Source organism: Miniopterus schreibersii (assembly GCF_964146895.1).
Source record: "Miniopterus schreibersii genome assembly, chromosome: 5".
Classification (NCBI taxonomy): domain Eukaryota; kingdom Metazoa; phylum Chordata; class Mammalia; order Chiroptera; family Miniopteridae; genus Miniopterus; species Miniopterus schreibersii.
The window spans coordinates 81862900-81881028 of NC_138106.1; the positions used below are offsets into that span (position 1 = coordinate 81862900).

Here is an 18129-nt window from a genome sequence, read left to right on the forward strand (position 1 = left end):
ACGTAAAGCACAAATTTAAATTACACTCACACAAGCACTCTGTCCAATCTCCAGGGTTGTTTTCATAGCAAGGCAGATCTCTCTTTTATGACAACTGAGATACAAGGGACACTGAAAATGTGGAGGTAATCTTGACTTGAAACTAGAAGCTGGTGCCTGCAATCAGAAGAGTTAGCATGCAGTGTCTCCAAGGACCCAAACCGAAAGTAAGCTGGTGGGCTCAGGTAAGACACCAGACTGTCAATTATGTGTTTAGCGGGGGGTACTTTTGCACAGTGAACATGTCACAAATTAATTACCCACTGTGAAAGAAGGAAGCTGCTGCTTCTCTGTATGTGGGGAAGGAGTGGAACAATAAGGACAGTGGGTGCAAGAGTACAGACAACCAAGGAAAGTCAGTCATCCAACTCCAAACCCCAGCCCAACGACACCTCAGGGTCACTGAGGACAAACGATCTGTTCCCTGGGCAGTTTAACCACGAAGCATTTTAAGCTTCTTCTAATCTATCTGTACCCCCAAAAAGAGACGTCATGCATGTAATACCTCATCACTTTTCACCATGTGGAACACCCAGCAATCTCTAGGCAGAATTCAAGCTGCTCATCTTGCAAACAATGTCATCTTTCTTTCTCTCATTTCTATGGCGCCCGAGCTGTGCTATCTCTGCCCCCTCCCAAGGCACCCATGGGAACAAGAGTTCTGACCCCTCCAGTGCCGCCCACAGCCCCCAGTCCTGCATCCTGTTCCCTGCTGGCAGCTTTCTCCCTAGCAATGCTTCTTGCCTCCACAGGCCCAGACCCACAACATGCACCCCCCCCCCCCAGCAATCACATCACTGCATGGAGGAGAGAGCAAACGCCCTCTAGTGAGTCTACCTCCATCTGTGACAGCAAGTGACCTCACGGAAGTCTCTCATACACACTACGAAAATAATGAAGTCGACACTGCAAGGTTCCTATACTGATTACAGATCATGTCTACAAATTTCCCAGCATGATGCACAAAATTATTACAAATGCTGGCTGGTAATGACAGTAGTCCCAGTGGCAGCTCTGCATACTATTCATAGTCCACATTTACTGGCCATTTACGGTATGCCAGGCAGAGTTCTAAACACAGAAGTAGTATTGACTCATTTCATCCTTAAAAGGTGTTGCCATTCATCCCCATTTTACAGACAAGAAACTGAGAGAGTATTGTAAGAACTGTTACAAAATGCCCTTCCACGCTCCCAGCAGACAGAACTCACATATCCCATACCAGCAAACAGCCTTTCATCGCCGCCCACTGGTAACCCAATGCCCGAGCGGAAAAAAATAAAATCCTGGCAGTTCCATCCTAGTCAAACTATCTGATGACCCTATTTCTCTTCTGCCAGAAATGCTTCTCCTAGCACGACACCCCCAACTCTGTCCTCCTGGGAAATGCCTTTCAAACTACTCAAATGTCACTGCCTCTATGGATCCCCCTGGGCTTCCTTCCACACTTCATTCATTTCACTGTTGCCCTGGGGCATCTATGCAAGCATCCAAATACTAGAGAAGGAAGGGAGACTACATTGTATTCCCCCTCCATCCCCGGACCAGCAGTGTCAATGGGCTTCAGGGCCTGGACGGACATGTGCACAGAGGGTTCCAGGCAGCATCCACTCTTCAGCGCCCTCCTCTGTGAAATGGGATAAAGCATCTCTCCCACAGAGCACCTGAAGGATAAATCAGGAAATGAGCTGAATATACCAGAACCCAGCAGACACCACTGATGGAACAGGGAACATGTGTCACCGTGCACCTGTGTCCGGGAGAGCTGGTGAGAGGCGATTCTTCCCACACAAGCTGACAGGGGATCAGCCTTGGGGTCCAACAGCAAGGGGATGAAGGATCCCAAAGGCTAAAAAGCTCCCTCAAGTAACCAAGACCATGTCCACAGCGCGACCAGGAGCTGAGTCAACCTAAGGCTTTAGGGAGCAACCCACTGACTTCGGAGAGGTGGTTCTGTGACCACTCCAGAAGCGCTGTTACAGAGACAGCAAGAACGGGATAAATACCGGAATTGTTATTCGTTGGCTCGGTAACAATAAGATCCTCACAGGGGAAAGTCCTACAAATAAATGTACAAAGCTCTGTGTTATTTACTCTAAAGACATATTTCCTGATCTATTCAGACCTTCTTTAATCATGTAACTATGTAAGTTTTCCCTTTTTATTTTTAACATTTGCTAGACCATTTTAAATGCTTTTCTCTGTTGAGTTCAAAACATTTAAGACAGCTAAGCATCCTTGTTCAATTAAAAACTGAACATCATTCAACTCTAAAAAATATCTGAAACTAACTATGCATTATGCGTGGTGCGCTTTCCCTCGAGTGTGCAATACTTGCCTATGTGACAGCATTTTCTAAGCATCATATCTACCTATTACCTATTCTCTATTTTATTCTCTGTCTCATAAGGACGAAAAATTACCACCTCTTCCTCCAAGCTTCCCTAATTCACTTCTATTTTAGAATCGCTGCTCTGATGTTAGAATTTATCCAAGTCAAATATTCCTTTACCCTCCTTGAAGTTACACATAAAACCTCAGTTATAAGCCCAGGGCCCCTTCTCCTCTCACTTTTGGGTGTACACTACTGGGTGTGTCGGTGCTGGCTGCAAGCTCCCAGGCAGCACCCATTTAATCTGCAACCCTCTCAGAAGGGTAGTGAGGCTCTCTGTGTTGCTGTTTAAAGAATTTATACACCAGGCTTGCTCCCTTGTCTCTGTGCGCCCACCAAACTTCAGGGAAAACTCTCTTCAGTAAAATCAAACAGCGGTGCCATTTCATAGCACTGTTCTACTTTGAATGTGGGAACTGCAAATGAAACATATGTGTCTATTACAAAGGAATAAAAGCATGTCTACTAAAAAAAAAACTTTACAAATCCTAAGAACCACCATCAAGACAAGCCAGTCATAAAATCAACCAAAGCAAAGGGTGACACCTGATAGTCAATCTCGCCCCAAATGTGCTGAATGAGTCTTTTCTCTATCAAAGCAAGAACACAGAGCCTATTACTGCAAGTTAATCTTCTGAAATGTGTGCAACCTAATCCAATTCAACACATATATATGTGTGCGCATGCCTGGCTGTACGGCTCCTGTGGAGTGTGAAACCTGCTATATTATGGCTATGTCTCCACAGCCAAATGCTTCCACATGTATGTATAATCTGCTTAGAGAAGCTGAAGAAGGTGCCAAAGACAAAGTACAAAGTGTGAGATTACCAGGTATGGCAGGCTGACAGTAAAACAAGACCAGGTTGAAAACATGTGCTCTTTTCATAGAATATAGATAGTATGTTACATTTGCATTTAAAAAACTCATGTCAGCCCGGCCGGGCGTGGCTCAGCGGTTGAGTGTCGACCTGGGATCCAGGAGATCAGCGTTCAATTCCCGGTCAGGGCACATGCCCAGGTTGCGGGCTGCAGCTGATCAATGGCTCTCTCATCATTGATGTTTCTATCTCTCTCTCTCCCTCTCCTTTCCTCTCTCTGAAATCAATAAAAATACAAAAAATAAATAAGAAACTCATGTCAGAATAGAGGTAAATTGGATACCTACATAGTCCAATTACTTATTAATTATAGATCATAAAATAGTAACTTTGCAGTGGAGAAATCTGGGAGGCACCACCTTCCCCAAATGATCAAAGTATCCCACCAGCTTGGAGACAATGTGATTTGATGAACTGGGACACGCACAGCCCGGAGTCCTGGCATACCAGCAAAAGTGATTACCTGATTCAATCACGGGGAGCTGGAAGAGTGCAAACCAAGGGACGATCTACAGAACTGGCCTGGCCCCTTCGAAAATCTCAAGATCAAGAAAAAGAAAGGCTGAAGAACTGCTCTGGATGTTAAAAGACTAAAAAGACATGACAATTAAAGGCAACATGGATTGTTGGTCAAGGTTAAGAGGACTGATGTCCGGACAGATCGAGGACTCTGCTTGAAATCCCTGGGACGAGTAAGGCCCAAAGCTCTTTTTCAGATGCTAGACCTGGGAGGCCAGGGTTGAATGCCTAAAATTCATGCATTTTTAAAAATAGTTTTAGTTTTAGCCTTAAACATTTTTAGGTCAAACCCTTTATACTCTACCATGAGAAACTGTGTAGTAGGCACTTGACCTTCATGGATTTAAAATTCACACTTGTTACACATGAATAACCATAAAGTCCCATGAACTGTAAAATTTTGTAAATAAACTGAGTCAAAAACCAGAATGATGTTACATGGCTTATGGGGGGGGGGGGAATGCAGCTAGTGGGTGAACCTAATCAACCACCCATGTGGATGTGCAAATAACAGAAATTTTAGCTTTGTCGGGGTAGAAAATAATCCCACCAAAAAACCAACAGGTTACACTGGTAAGAAAATGTACTGAATCTAACAAAAAGTCCATGATGCTCTTAATGAGAAACTGGAGTTGGGCTTCCCTCCTTTTATTTGGTAGAGGAAGTAATATGGTCCTGGTGATACACTTTTATCTGGGATTCCTAAAAACCCTAAGTACACGTTCTTTGTAAATAAGAGGGTCTATCAAACTTTTATTTGTCCTAAAATTGTTCTATGTTTCATTTGGCAGAATCATTCCTTCATGATCACCCTTTTTTGCCTTTCTGTGACAGTTAAAATCAGATTAAGCATCAAGGAAAACATTGACACAAATAAGTTAAAAAAAACAAAAACAGAAAGGAGGAAGTAGGCTTCTCCATTGTAGCTGGTGATGTTGGAAGTTTCCAGGATTATGAATTAGGAGAAATGGGGAAAAACAGATACATAGACACATAAATGCTTAAGCATTTATTTATCTTAAAAATTACTGAGCACCTTCTGCATGCCAGATGCTGTCCTAAGAGATCCAGCACTCAACCACTCTGACTTTTCTCATGGGAAAACATTATAGCTGGGAGGCAGTGGAGATAAGTGAGCCTAAATTAAATTAAAATATAACATGAGGTGGTATTAAGAGCTATGACGAAAAGGAAGCAGGGCAAGAAGTGGCAGGGAGGTAGTGAGGTCTGAGAAGGCTTCTTTTAGGGAGTGCCATCAGAGCTGATACAGTGCGGGCAGGGGGCAGGCCAAGTGGGCACCTGTGGGAGGGAGGGGGAGAGGTGGCCACAGGTCAAGGCCCAGAGGTGGCAATATGAGTGTAGGCCGCGGGTATTGGCTGACGTACACATCTAAGTGAGACAGGGAGCCATGAGAGGACTCCGCGTACGGCATCATCTATGCCTTAGCTACAAAATAGAAAAGTGTCATTAGAGAAGAATGAAAACAAGATCAGCTGGAGGCAGCAATAGCACAGGCAAAGGTGGTGGTGGGGCTGGGGCCAGAGTGGCAGCAGCAGGAGGACTATGTGGCCAGATTCTGATGATGTTTTGAAAGTAAAGCAGACAGGATTGTTGAGGGACTGAAGGCGGTGTTTTGAAAGATACGGCTCTTACCTTTATCCCCCTGGAGACGACATGTGCATTTCTAAGGAGGAGCTGGTGGAAGGAACAAGGGTAGGGATAGTGGGAGGTCAAGACTTTGATCTGATATACATTAGGCTTAGGATGCCTGTTAGTCATCAAAGTAGAGGTGGCTGGTGAGTCACCAGATACGCAGGTTCTGGGGAGGAGCATTAATAAGTGAGGTGCAGATACAGAGATGCAGATGAGAACTGCATGCATGTGCTTGTGTGATGTGTACACACACCCACAATGAACGAAGGAAAGTTCAGGGACAGCACAGAAAGGGAGAAACTTGAACACTCTATGTACTTCAGCACCACTTGAAAATACTGTGAGAATGCATTACTTTAGTAATAAAGAGTCCTCATTTCTTCTGTTTCCCCCAATAAAATAATCAGCTAATGATGAAATAATAAGCTGATGAAACAAATTTAACTCAGAAATGCAGAGGTAGCTAAAGACTGTGAAAACAACACTCACAGACAGCCGCGGAGTGGCTTATTTCCTCCCAGCTGTTCCCCTGACACTTGCACACACACGCGGGAAGGGTTTGTAAGTGCAGTTCAGCTCTGCTTGTTTGTTTTCACACACACGAGATACGCTGAACTCAAAAGTGACGGCCATAAGATGCATTTTCTGTTTGGTTTTGGATTCGTTTTCATGCTTTTACAGCCACTTCGCCGCGCACCTCGCTGGCCCAGGGCCCTGCCTCCTGCCCCTGCTCCCGGACTCCGCGGCTGGGGCCGCCTGACACAAGCGGAAGCGTGTTTTCACCTCATAGGGAATTATTTGCAAAGCTAACTTCTAAATGGGCACCTTCATACACGCTTCCCTGTGCACATGTCGAAGCGAGTGTCCAACCTTTAGAAAGCTGCGTCAGCACCACCGCAGGGGGGCCGGTGTAGGCGCCGAAGAGTGAAGGCTCCGACCAAAGACGCCCTCCCCTCAGTTCATTCAGCGGTACCTGCCCCGAGCCGGCGGGCGGGCGGGCGTGCGTGCGTGCGGCGTGCGTGCGTGGAAGGGCAGACGCAAAATTTCTAAAGACAGTTTCCCACGGTGAAATGGGCTGTGATTGGAGTAACCACACGTGAGGCCGTGGCAGGGAGGACCGGAAGCAGGAGCGGAAGTGCTCTTTAGCTCAGAGTCCGCAGAAAACCCGCCCCGGAAATGGCGTTTGGGCCGAAGCCTCAGTGAAGAGGCGGGGGCGGCCGGATACCCTGAGCGCAACCCAAGGGCAGGGAAGAGAGCACGACGCCCTGAGACAGGAGGAGCACGGCAGGAGGGAGGACCCAAGGACCGCGGCCTGGCCGGGGCATCTTGGGAAGCGGGGGCAAGCCACGGACGGCCTCGGCGCCACAGCAAGAATCTGGGTGCTCATCCTCACTGGAGTAAGAACTTACTACAGCGTTATAAAGAGGGCGGCGAAGTGTTCAGACGCAGGGCCAGTTGAGGACAGGCAGAGAGCCCGCGATGGAATGAGGACCCTGGGGCTGCCCTCCGCGCACACGGTGAGCGAACTCTCGGGGCTCCGCCGGCGGCCGTGCACGGAGCGGAGCCAGCAGGCAGCGCAGCGCCCCGACTCACACTCACCCAGGTTGGGATCGGCAGCCTGGCGTTTCTTCATTTTAGCTTCAGAAAACGCAGAGTAATAGGCACAAGTCATCTTGATCAGCCACGTTGCTCGAACCATTGGCACTGAGTATTTAGCTAAATATGCAAAAACATCCTCTTTTTTACTAAGGATGGGAACCTGAAAAGAAATAACATATTTGTAATAATCACATACTGTGTTCACTGTTAGGCAACAGAAAAGAGACTATTTAGTTCCTTCTGGTTATAAAAAAGTATATCCTTTTTTTAAAAGTATATCCTTAATGGATTTTAAGCAAATTTTCACTAAGGAAAAATAACCAAAACTATGTTTAGCACATTGGCAACACAATTTTATCAGCTGTGCTTTCTTACTTACAAAAACAAATTACCAGATGATGAAAGCAACTCATCGTATCAACAAAATAGAAAAAATAATTTTACGACAGTCTTCCGAGTTTATCTTGAAATTAGAACAAACAGGTCAAGCGAAAAACTGTTGCCACTCTACATTTTATCCAAGAACACTTTTTTATATAAAGCTTTCTGACTGTACCATTTCATAAGAATTAACAATTTGCACAAAGCTTCTTAAAGTGCCTTTAGCCCAAAATTTAAAATAGAAGCTAAAATGATGGAACAGTGAATCAGCCTAATAAACACTGAGCTGGAAACAGCTGGGTAATTAATTGGATGACATAAAGTAGGCACTGGGGGCAGTTTCCTCCGGACCACAAAGGTACTATTTAGCAAATTAGTATCCCCATGTACCACCACATGGTTTGGAGGAATTAATCCACTCTTAGAATTCCTCATAAATATCCCAAGACCAGCTGGCTCATCTATATACAGTCTATTCAATTTCTGAACCTAGAGTAGGAATGGACAAAGGCTTGCTGGCTGTGCGCAGCAGGACTGAAGCAGCAACATGAGAGAGGCAGGCACCCTCCCACAGGAGGGACCAGTGCCTCTCTCCATTCCTGGCACCAGCCTGTTTGGTTAAACCCATCCTTGCCAGGCTCTTCATTTATGAATGCAATAATGTCTACCTAAGTTAGAAGGGTAAAGCAAAGAATTACATATATCAAAATTATAACAATTTTTGTTTTGCTGCCAGTTCCAAAGATTTCTCCATGCCAGCCAAAGTGTTTCGAAGCCATGAACTTTACCCCCTCCTAAGAGGATCCTAACACCACAAGCATGGACATTGAGAGCCTTGGTGTCTCTGCCCCACACTCTTGTTTGATTTTGTGTTGGAAATCAAGGCTTCAAACCAGCTAACTGCTTCATATAGCATAGCATTTTTCTGCTAACCAAATCCCCATTCAGTCAGTGGATATTCGCGTCATATGTATGTTATAAATTTGGCTATCCACACATTTGGTACAAAGTGTGATCCCAGAAATAAAAGATAACTATTTTTTATAAAACAAAGCGATGTCACCTGATTTCACTTGAAATCACCTGGATCTTACCAAAGAAATATCAAGCTGCTCCAACACTGAAGGAAAGCACAGTGTGTCCACATACTGAGTCTTATGGGCCACTAAATAGACTTCTGATCATGTGTAGTTCCTGCCTTGGGTGCCGACTTGAGAACATACCCCCAGGACAGAGGCAACTATGAGTCCAAACCTCACTGAAAGGGAGCTGAAGATCACAGGGCAAAACTCTAAGGCTTCCTTTCTGCAGACCACAGCAATACATTTTAACAAGATAAGTTCTTGAAAATGTAGCTTACAAGGCACATCTTTCAGGGAGCACAAGGCTCGGGTTTATTATCATTTATTCGGTTCAAGACCTGAGTGGTTCCTTCTCACTCGGAACACACAGTTTGGTGTCAGCGAGTTAAATTTCCACTGCCAAGGTCAGGCTGCCTCTTAATCAGACATACCAAAGATCATAAAACCACAGCCTAAAAAATAGGCAAATGCAGAAAGTCAAGTTAGCATCGCCAAGGAAACACTAATAGTACTTTTTATAGATGCCTAAAGGAGCTCTTTTGAACAGCAGTTGACAGGAGGAGACAAAAAACATTTTGAACATGTGAAATGTTTAGATGAAATAGCAAACAAAACTGAGCCACAGGTCTTATGTTAACAACAGAAGGCAAACCTCTAGCTTAGCTCATTGCTCCTATGGCAGAGCCCTAAGAAATGGTCGATTCAAATCAAGGGCTTTAGAATGCAGAAGAACATATGTGAAGAAAGTTATTTAATTAAGGAAAAGACACACATTGATGGTTTTGTCAAATTTATAGTTTGGGCCAACTCAGAAAGGAAAATACATTTACCCTGAATGATGTATGACTTCTATACAGTGATGGATTCTATTTTGAGCAAAGAAACCGTCTGACTTGAACTTGTAGCTGAACCTAGGCAATCCTTGGCAGCTGTTTGGTGTCTGAGTCAAGCTAGAGCTGCATGTAAGTACCAAAGGAAAACTAAGACACCTAGCGTTTGATGGTTTTCCACCCTCGCATCACCTTTCCCCTCAGATGCACGTTACCATCAGTATCGACTACTCACTAAGCAGTGGTACAGGCCAGAGGAAACCCCACAGCCCACACTGCTCCATCACCTGAAGTGAGCACGTGATAACCAGTGAACTGTGCAAGAGCCAGAAGGATATCCCTAGGACCAGAAGTCTCCTTTTCCAAATCCAGCCTTGACCATGACTGAGTTAAAAAGCCTGTCACAGGCCACTATTCCGCTCTCCGTGGCTACATACTTGGAGTGCTGTGCAGCGTCATAGAAACAAACCCAGGCCCAGAAACCTGACCCATCCCATACAGGCAACTATTCTGACCTCTCAGAGTGGGAAGATGGCTCGGGATCTCAGCAGGAAAATGAAAGTCTTCTGCATTAAGCCATCTCAGATAAATGCCAGAAATTAAGGAATTACTTAAACTTTCTAATATGAAGAGCATGCAGAGAATATAATCTTTTACCAGTTCAGAAAGAGATTTTGCTGTCTCAAGAAGATGATATGCTGAAGAGGGGGACAAACTTCTGAAATGCCCAAGAAATGAATACTTCAAGGTACATTCAATGGTCTTATAAAGAAAACATCTTTAACTTCGCAAAAAATTAACGTCAGGGCTTACCTGAGGAACACCTGACTTGGCCAGAGGCAGCTCCTAATAAAGAGAGAAGAACATTGGCTAATACACTGCACTGTAATTCACCTCCCTCCTGAGAGATGGGACCACTGCACCCCTAAAGCAAGGGCCTCAATTTCTCACCAGTACGTCCTTCCGGGAAATGCCACAAAATGCATTCCAAAGGCTTTTAAAAAGGAAAACCTAAAAGGAAAACTGTCAGGCTGGCCACGTGGGAGTTGGAGGTACTGACAGACACAGAGGGTATGGACTATGGTTAGAAAGTCAGTGAATACCGAAGGATCCCCTCTAACTTGTCTGGCCTCCGGATACCCTTCATAGGCCACAGTGGGCCCACGTGGACATGCTCACCGCTGGAAAAGAGACGCTGCACGGTTCAGGCTGTGTGGAGACAGGCACTACCTGAGGAGCAAGAGGTGGTAGTGCTGACTGTTGTGCTTTTCAAGGACTTAACTGCCTTTAACCACTGAAATCCACGGAAGGCAACAGAATGCTGACTCTCAGGCAAAATAAGGGCAATGGGAGCTATGGGTACTCTTTCCAAAGAGCTGCTTTAGAAACCAAACAAGCAGATACACAAAGGAGCTCTCCTCTGAACTGGGCCTGCGCCAAGCCAGATGATGAAAACTTACTATCAGGAACAGAAGACGGGCACCCCTAAAACTAAAGGGTTCAGGGGAGATGAGAAAGACCTGCCGGATTACTTGAAAGGTGTGCAAGAAGCCAGAGAGCAAGACTAATGGGGTTTCTAGCTCTCATCTACATTTCAAAACACAGTTTATAGTGTTAAGATTGTTGAATCTGTGTATTGTTTCCCACTGGATTGAAAGGACCAAGGCAAGATTTTGAAAGAACCCTCCCTCCTCCCACCAGCCGCCCAAAAAGCTAGGAGCTATCTGTAAACCTGCCGATTTTGCTCTAAAACTTTTTCAAAGAAGCTTTTCAAGCACATACAAAATCACTATCACTATCTATATACCATGTGTTAGAAAGGAGACTTCGCTTAAAGCATGTGGATGGTTACTTTCCAAGGCAAGGAAGTAACAAAGCCAGGATTCCTACATCACACACTATGAACATCCTGGGCTAAGAAAGCTGAAAATGTAATAGAAACATCATCTTACTGCCTGTTTTTGATTTAAAAACCTTGTCTACCTAAAGTCCACCTGAACTGCTCCCTGTGTGGATGTTTAGGTCTAGGGATGTCCTTGGCAACACAGGTCATCAAAATAAAGAACAAAATAGCATACATGCAGCACGCACCTGGTGCAGTACACCTGCCACTGAGGCTTTGAGTTTTGGAGAGAATTGGGGGAAAGAAATATATACTTGAAGATTATCTCAAACATCTTCATTTCTGTAAGACCACAATTAAAACAATGTAAGAAAAACTTAATACCTTTTTTGCCAAAATAGCAAGTGGTTTATTTCCTGCTAAGTCAGAGAACCAACTATGAATTGCACTCTGCGATCGAGCAGTAACCAGCCAGTAATTATCTTTAGCATTAACTTGTGGCTTCTTCTTTCCGGTGTCCTGGAAAGTGTTAAGCTTTAGTTTCTCAGCTAATATGCTGCTAAAATAAGCTCCAATCTGAGAAAACAAAAAAGAGAAAAAGTTAAAAGAAAATAAGTATGTTAATTTCACTTAGCATAGTACTTTCTAGGTCCCTCCATGCTGTCTCAAAGGGTAAGAGATCCTTCCTCTTTACAGCTGCGTAGTATTCCATGGTGTGACTGTCCCACAGCTTTTTTAATCCACTCATCTACTGATGGGCACTTGGGCTGTTTCCAGATCTTGGCTGTTGTACATTGCACTATTAACACAGGAGTGCACATATTCATTCTGATTGGTGTTTCAGGTTTCTTAGGATATATTCCTAGAAGTGGGATCACTGAGTCCAATGATAGTTCCATTTCTAATTTTTTGAGGAAACTCCACACAAAAAAAGGATGTTAATAATGTATATTAGTATTTTATTTGTATCATTTTAATTGAAAATCTTCAAACAGCCTATCAGAAAATAAAGTGGTAGTTTAAGAGTCTTGATTTCCTTATACTAACATATGCAAAAACTACCACACCTTTGCTCCTATTGACAAGTAGTTCAAGAGAGAAGAGCCTTTGAAAACCTCTGGTAAGATGAAATTAATTACATCCTGAATAAATGTCAAGAGAAGGGTTCTGCTTTAATCCCCCGCTGTACTTTGCTTCTTCATGCTACACACCCATTGGAGAGAATCTTCTTCCCGAGCGGGGCTTCGTAGAAAGCCTAGTAATCAATCACATGCAATCATTCTTTTTCTTGTTTCATCTTAATAGCGTGTATTTTTGGAAAGCAAACTCTGTATTTACACTCAGTGCTTTTAAAAAGAGAGTCTAGAGAAATTTAATTTATTTAAATGGAAAATTGCAAGAGTCAATTAAATTAACTATTCAACATTTTTGATTGGGCTGCCAATTCCATGAGTACAAGTGTTTCAAGAGAAAGCTCCTGTCACCTGCTCTGAATGGAGCAAAGCAGCCAAGGGAGCTCCTGGGATTCGTGTAACATTTTCACATCAACCAAATTAAACTAGGACAAGGAAGGAGAAAGACAACAAAAAGGAGATGAAGTAATATTAAAAATTAAATAAATACGCAAAAAACCTGTTGGAATTTCCAAGAATCCTATCAAAGCATCACATTTCATTCCCTGGGAATTCTTTAATAATATGATGCAAGTTTATTAGTAATAGTTGCTAATAAATACCTCCAATAAGATTAGCAGACAGTGGCAACCATGATTAAAATAAAGTACCTACTCTGATGAAGCAAAGTAAGAATCACTGTCTTAGTTAATGCTCATGAGTCAAACAATTAGTCTACAGCTTGAAACAGGTGTAAGCAATTAGCCAAGTTCCTCTACCAGGGCAAAGAGCTGGGACTGCACGATTTTTTTAATGTGAATTTTAATTCTTTGATCCTTGTGATTAATGTACAATAAAAGGAAGTCTGTTTTTGGTGTGTTTATGTAAAATGGTAATAAAAACTAGAGTAACTGGGGGGAAAAGGTATAAGCTTTACTTTTTTAAAAAAACCACCTCAGTGGTTTTTTTAAGCAAATATTTGCATAATTGCCAAACAGAATAAAATGCAGAAGTGTAGCAAAAACCAGTTGTTTGAAAACAAACAGCTAATAATAACAAATTGTTTATTTTTTAATGTTTTTGTTGATTTGAGAGAGAGAGGAAGGGAGATGGTGAGAGAGTGGGAGAGAAAAACATCGATAGGCGGCCTCCTGCAAGCACCCAGATGGCCTTCGGACACTCAGCCAACTGAGCCACACCGGCCAAATTGTTTAAATTTCTCAATCAATGGTTGGTCTTTGAACCATGGGCAGAAAACACCTACCTCTGCAGACTGCTTTACATTTTAAAGGTCTCTTACTTGCAATTATGTATGAGCATTTTAATCATCATAAACCAAGGCATAAATTTTTTTAAAAAAAACTAGTCTGAGAAACCCGTGTTATAATTATACTGTCTCCTCTGTACTTAACAGCAATGGAACATGGTGACTGTATGTGTGTTACTACCTAACGAACCTAGTGACCCACCGCACACTATAAACAAAGTCAAAATTTCCAAAACAACAAGACAATACAATGTACATTAGGACTTGGGGGAAAAAAATCAAATCATAATCACACATTTTATTGAAACAGCAATATATTCACATTGTTCTGAAATCAAGAACGATAAAGAGCCTCATTCCCAAGTCCCAATGCCTATCTCCAAGTCACTAACTTTGACTAGCTTCTGTTTCTTCATGTGAACACACACAAATACAAACATGTTATTTTCTCTTTCACATATGTACACCTCCTTCTGCACAATCAATAAGTGTCTGAGAGCTTCCATGTCTGCACAGGGACAGCTTCCCCAATCCATGTTTGCAGACACTGATAATGCACTGTGTGGATGTGCCACAATTTTTTTAAATTTACCTTTATTGTTGAAAGTATTATAGATATCCCCCTTCCCCCCCCATCCCCTCCATCCTGCATCCCCCCACCACCACACCAGGCCTTCCCCACACTATTGTCTGTGTCCACGGGTTATGCATATATGCATAGAAGTTCTTTGATTAATCTCTCCCCACCCACTCCCCCACCCCCGCCTTCCCACTGAGACTCATCAGTCTGTTCCATGCTTCCATGTCTCTGGATCTATTTTGTTCCTCAGTCTGTTTTATTAGATTCCACATATGAGTGAGATCATGTAAAACCGAATCAGGAAGAATCAGAAAACCTGAATAGGCCAATGACAACTGATGAAATCAAAGCAGCAATAAAAAAAAAAACTCCCAGCAAACAAAAGCCCTGGTGGGGACGGCTTCACAGGGGAGCTTTCTAATTCTTTTAAGTTGGAAACTTTACTAAAAATTTTTCTTGCCTGTAGTGCTATGAGTTTCCCTCCTAGGACTACTTTTGCTGTGTCTCATAGATTTGGGGTTGTTGTATGTTCATGTTCATTTTCATTTGTTTCCAGGAAGTTTTTTCTTTCTTTCTTGATCTTATTGGTAACCCACTCATTGTTTAATAACATGTTATTGAGCCTCCATGTGTTTGGATGTTTTTGAGTGTTTTTACTGTAGCTGATTTCTAATTTCATGCCCTTCTGATCTGAGATGCATGATATGATTTCAATCTTCTTGAAGTTGTAGAGACTGGTTTTGTGTCCTAATATCTTGTCTATCTTTGAGCATGACCCATGTGCACTTGAGAGGAATGTATATTCCGCAGCTTTGGGGTGAAATGATCTGTAAATATCAATTAAATCCACCTGATGTAGTGTGTCATTTAGAGTCATTGTTTCTGTGTTGAGTTATTGTCTGGAAGATCTATCCAGTGAAGTCAGTGGGGTGTTAATGTCCACAATTATGACTGTATTGCTGTTGCTCTCTCCCTTAAAGTCCTTAAGGTTGTTATTGATATGTCCTTATTTATTGCCATTTTAATTCTTTATGCCTATGTTTCTCTACTTCTTATTATTACAGCAGTCCCTTTGACATTTCCTGCAATGCTGGTTTGGTGGTGATAAACTCCTTTAACCTTTTTTTGTCTGGACAGGTCTTTATTTCACCATCTATTTTGAATGATAGCCTGGCTAGATAATCTTGGTTTCAGATCCTTGTTTTGCATTACCTTGAACACTTCATGCGATTCCCTTCTGGCCTGTAGAGTTTCTGATGAGAAGTCATCTGACAGCCTTATGGGAGCTCCTTTGTAGGTAACAGATTGCTTTTCTCTTGCTCTTTTAATATTCTTTGTCTTGAATTCTTGGCATTTTAATTATTATAATGTGTCTGGGCGTGGGCCCCTTTGGGTTCTTCTTGCTGGGGACTCTCTGTGCCTCCTGAACTTGTGTGACTTTTTCCTTGACCAGTTTAGGGAAGTTTTCTGCCATTATTTCTTCAAACAGGTTTTCTAAACCTTGGTTACTTTCGACTTCCTCTGGCATTCCTATGGTGCGAATATCGTTACGTTTCATGTGTCTCACAGCTCCCTTAGACTGTCCTCCTGTTTTTTAATTTTTTTCTTTTTGGATCTCTGGTTGAGTGATTTTTTTCTACCTTGTCTTCTAATTCACTGATCTGATCCTCAGCTTCCTCTAATCTGCTGTTTATTCCTTCCAATGTATTCTTTATTTCTGCTATGTCGTTCTTAATTTCCTTCATAGTTTCCATATCTTTTTTCATGCTGTTGAGCCTCCTTACAATCAGTATTCTGAACTCTATATCTGATAGATTGCTTATCTCCATTTCATTTAGCTCTTTTTCTGAAGATTTCTTTTGTTCTTTCATTTGGGGCTTGTCTCCCCATTTCGGCTGCCTATTTGGGTTTGTTTCTATGTATTAGGTAGGCCTGCTAGGACTCTCAGTCTTTATGGATGGTCTCTGGTGCTGGCCAATGTCAGACGTTGTTTGTGACTGGCCTTGAGTACCCTGTTTGGAGCTATCAACAACCCAGGGCTTGAGGTCTCCTCTCCCAAGGCTGGGTGCATTTGGACAGGACCAAGATGCACACCAAAGTCTGCTTTTGGTCCAGAAGCAGATCAGGCAAAGACTCAAAGCACTCTGAGGTCTGCCTCTGCCTGCAGGCTGATTACTCTGATTCTTTTAATGAGCCTCAGGCTGTAGAAATTCCACAGGGTAGGGCAAGAGGTTTCCCAGCAGGGTGGGGCAATTGCTTCCCACTCAGGCAAAAATTGCTTGGAAGATAAATGTCTACCTGTGAAAGATGTCCTCTGCAGTTTGGGAGAAAGACTCAGCACAGGAACCCAGAGGGGTGCCCTCTGAGCTCTACCTCCAGAGCCCACAACCCTAGATTCTCCTCACACAGCTCCAGTCCACTCTACCCTCCCTCTGCTGGAGCCCAAGGTGAATGGCTACACTTGAAACTTTGTGCATTGGCTCTTTAAGAGGGTGCCTGCATTTCCAACCATTTCTCCCTGGCAGGCAGAAACCCAGCTGCTTTTCACAGCCAGATGTTTTGTGGGCACCTTTCTCAGTTCTAGTGCTCTGAGCTGGGGAATCCAGCTTGGGGTTTAGGCCCCGGAGTTCTCCATGGGAACCCCAAAGAGTTGAGATATCCCTCCAGACCTTCAGCTGCTGCCTGTGGGAGCCCAGCCACCCCTCTCACACCTCTGCATTTCCTACCAGTCTCTATGTGGTCTCCACTTTTCCTCCTTGGTTATGAGGGGGCTCTCCAGCTCGTCTGCAGTTGCAGTTGATTATTCAGGATGGTTTTTTTCTATTTTAGTTGTAATTCCAGTTTGGTCCTGGGAGTGTCAGTGTAGCTTCCACGCAGTCCGCCACTATCTTTCTCACAACCCCACATTCTATTTAATCAAGCATGTGTTAATGGACACTTAGAGTATTTGTTCCAAACTTTTGCTGCTACAAATCACCTTAACATGAACAGCCTTCCCTTTTATTATGTCATACATATACAGCTATATAGCTTTCAGATAGATTTCCAGAATCGAGATTTTATGATTCTTTAATTTTAATCAGTATTGCTAAACTGTCCTCCATTAGGTTTACACCAATTGCACTCTCTCAAACAAGGTATGAGAGAAAAGGCTTAATTTAAAACTTGTTTCCATCCATCCAAAACTATTTTTCAAAGAAATTATTCAATAAGAAAATGAGAAGACTTTAGGGGCTACACACTATAGTTCATGGATTTAATATTTATAAGATCAAATTCCCCTCAGAAGGTTTGATTTCTTGAGTAAATTTCACAGGAAGGGTGATAGCAGCAGAAGTTGTGATAGGTGATATTTCTATTCATTGTTATTTAAATTGACATAAAATTTGATACAACTGAGAACTATTTGGCAGTTCAAATAAAGAGACAGAAAACATTCATATTCTCTGTTATGAACTGAATTGTGCACTCCCTGACAGTGTTTGCAGATAGGCCCTTTAAAGAGGTAAATAAGGTTAATTGAGGTCATAAGGCTGGCACCCTAATCCAATAGGACTGGTGTCACTATAAGGGGAAGAAACACCAGAAATGCACGCACACAGTGACAGAACTATGTGAAGACATAGCAAGAGGGCAGTGTATGTACACCAAGGAGAAAGGCCTCAGGAGAAACCAGACCTGATGGCACCTTGATGTTGGACTTCCAGCCTCTGGAACTGTGAGAAAATAGTGAACTCACAAAATCAAATTTAAGCCACCCAGTCTGTGGTATTTTGTTATGGCAGTGCTAGAAGACTAATGCACCTTCTAGGGAAGCAATATTCTAGGAATTTAGACTAAAGAACAAAAGCTATATGTTCAACTGTGACTATAGCCTCTTAATTAATCAACATAAGAGATTGGCAACAGCTAATTGTTATATTCTAGCACTTTTGGTCCATTATAGTACATAAA

General features: G+C 42.9%; 1 protein-coding gene across 1 annotated transcript in view; it reads right to left on the bottom strand.

The window, feature by feature from the left end:
• Nucleotides 1-18129, bottom strand: part of MED12L (mediator complex subunit 12L) — a 322191-nt gene that overhangs the window by 268511 nt on the left and 35551 nt on the right. The window contains exons 4-5 of the mRNA XM_081137804.1: nt 11601-11792; nt 7081-7240 (exon numbers count right to left, since the gene is read on the bottom strand). Of these exons, the coding sequence (XP_080993930.1) occupies nt 7081-7240; nt 11601-11792 (352 nt within the window). The remainder of the gene's footprint in view (nt 1-7080; nt 7241-11600; nt 11793-18129) is intronic.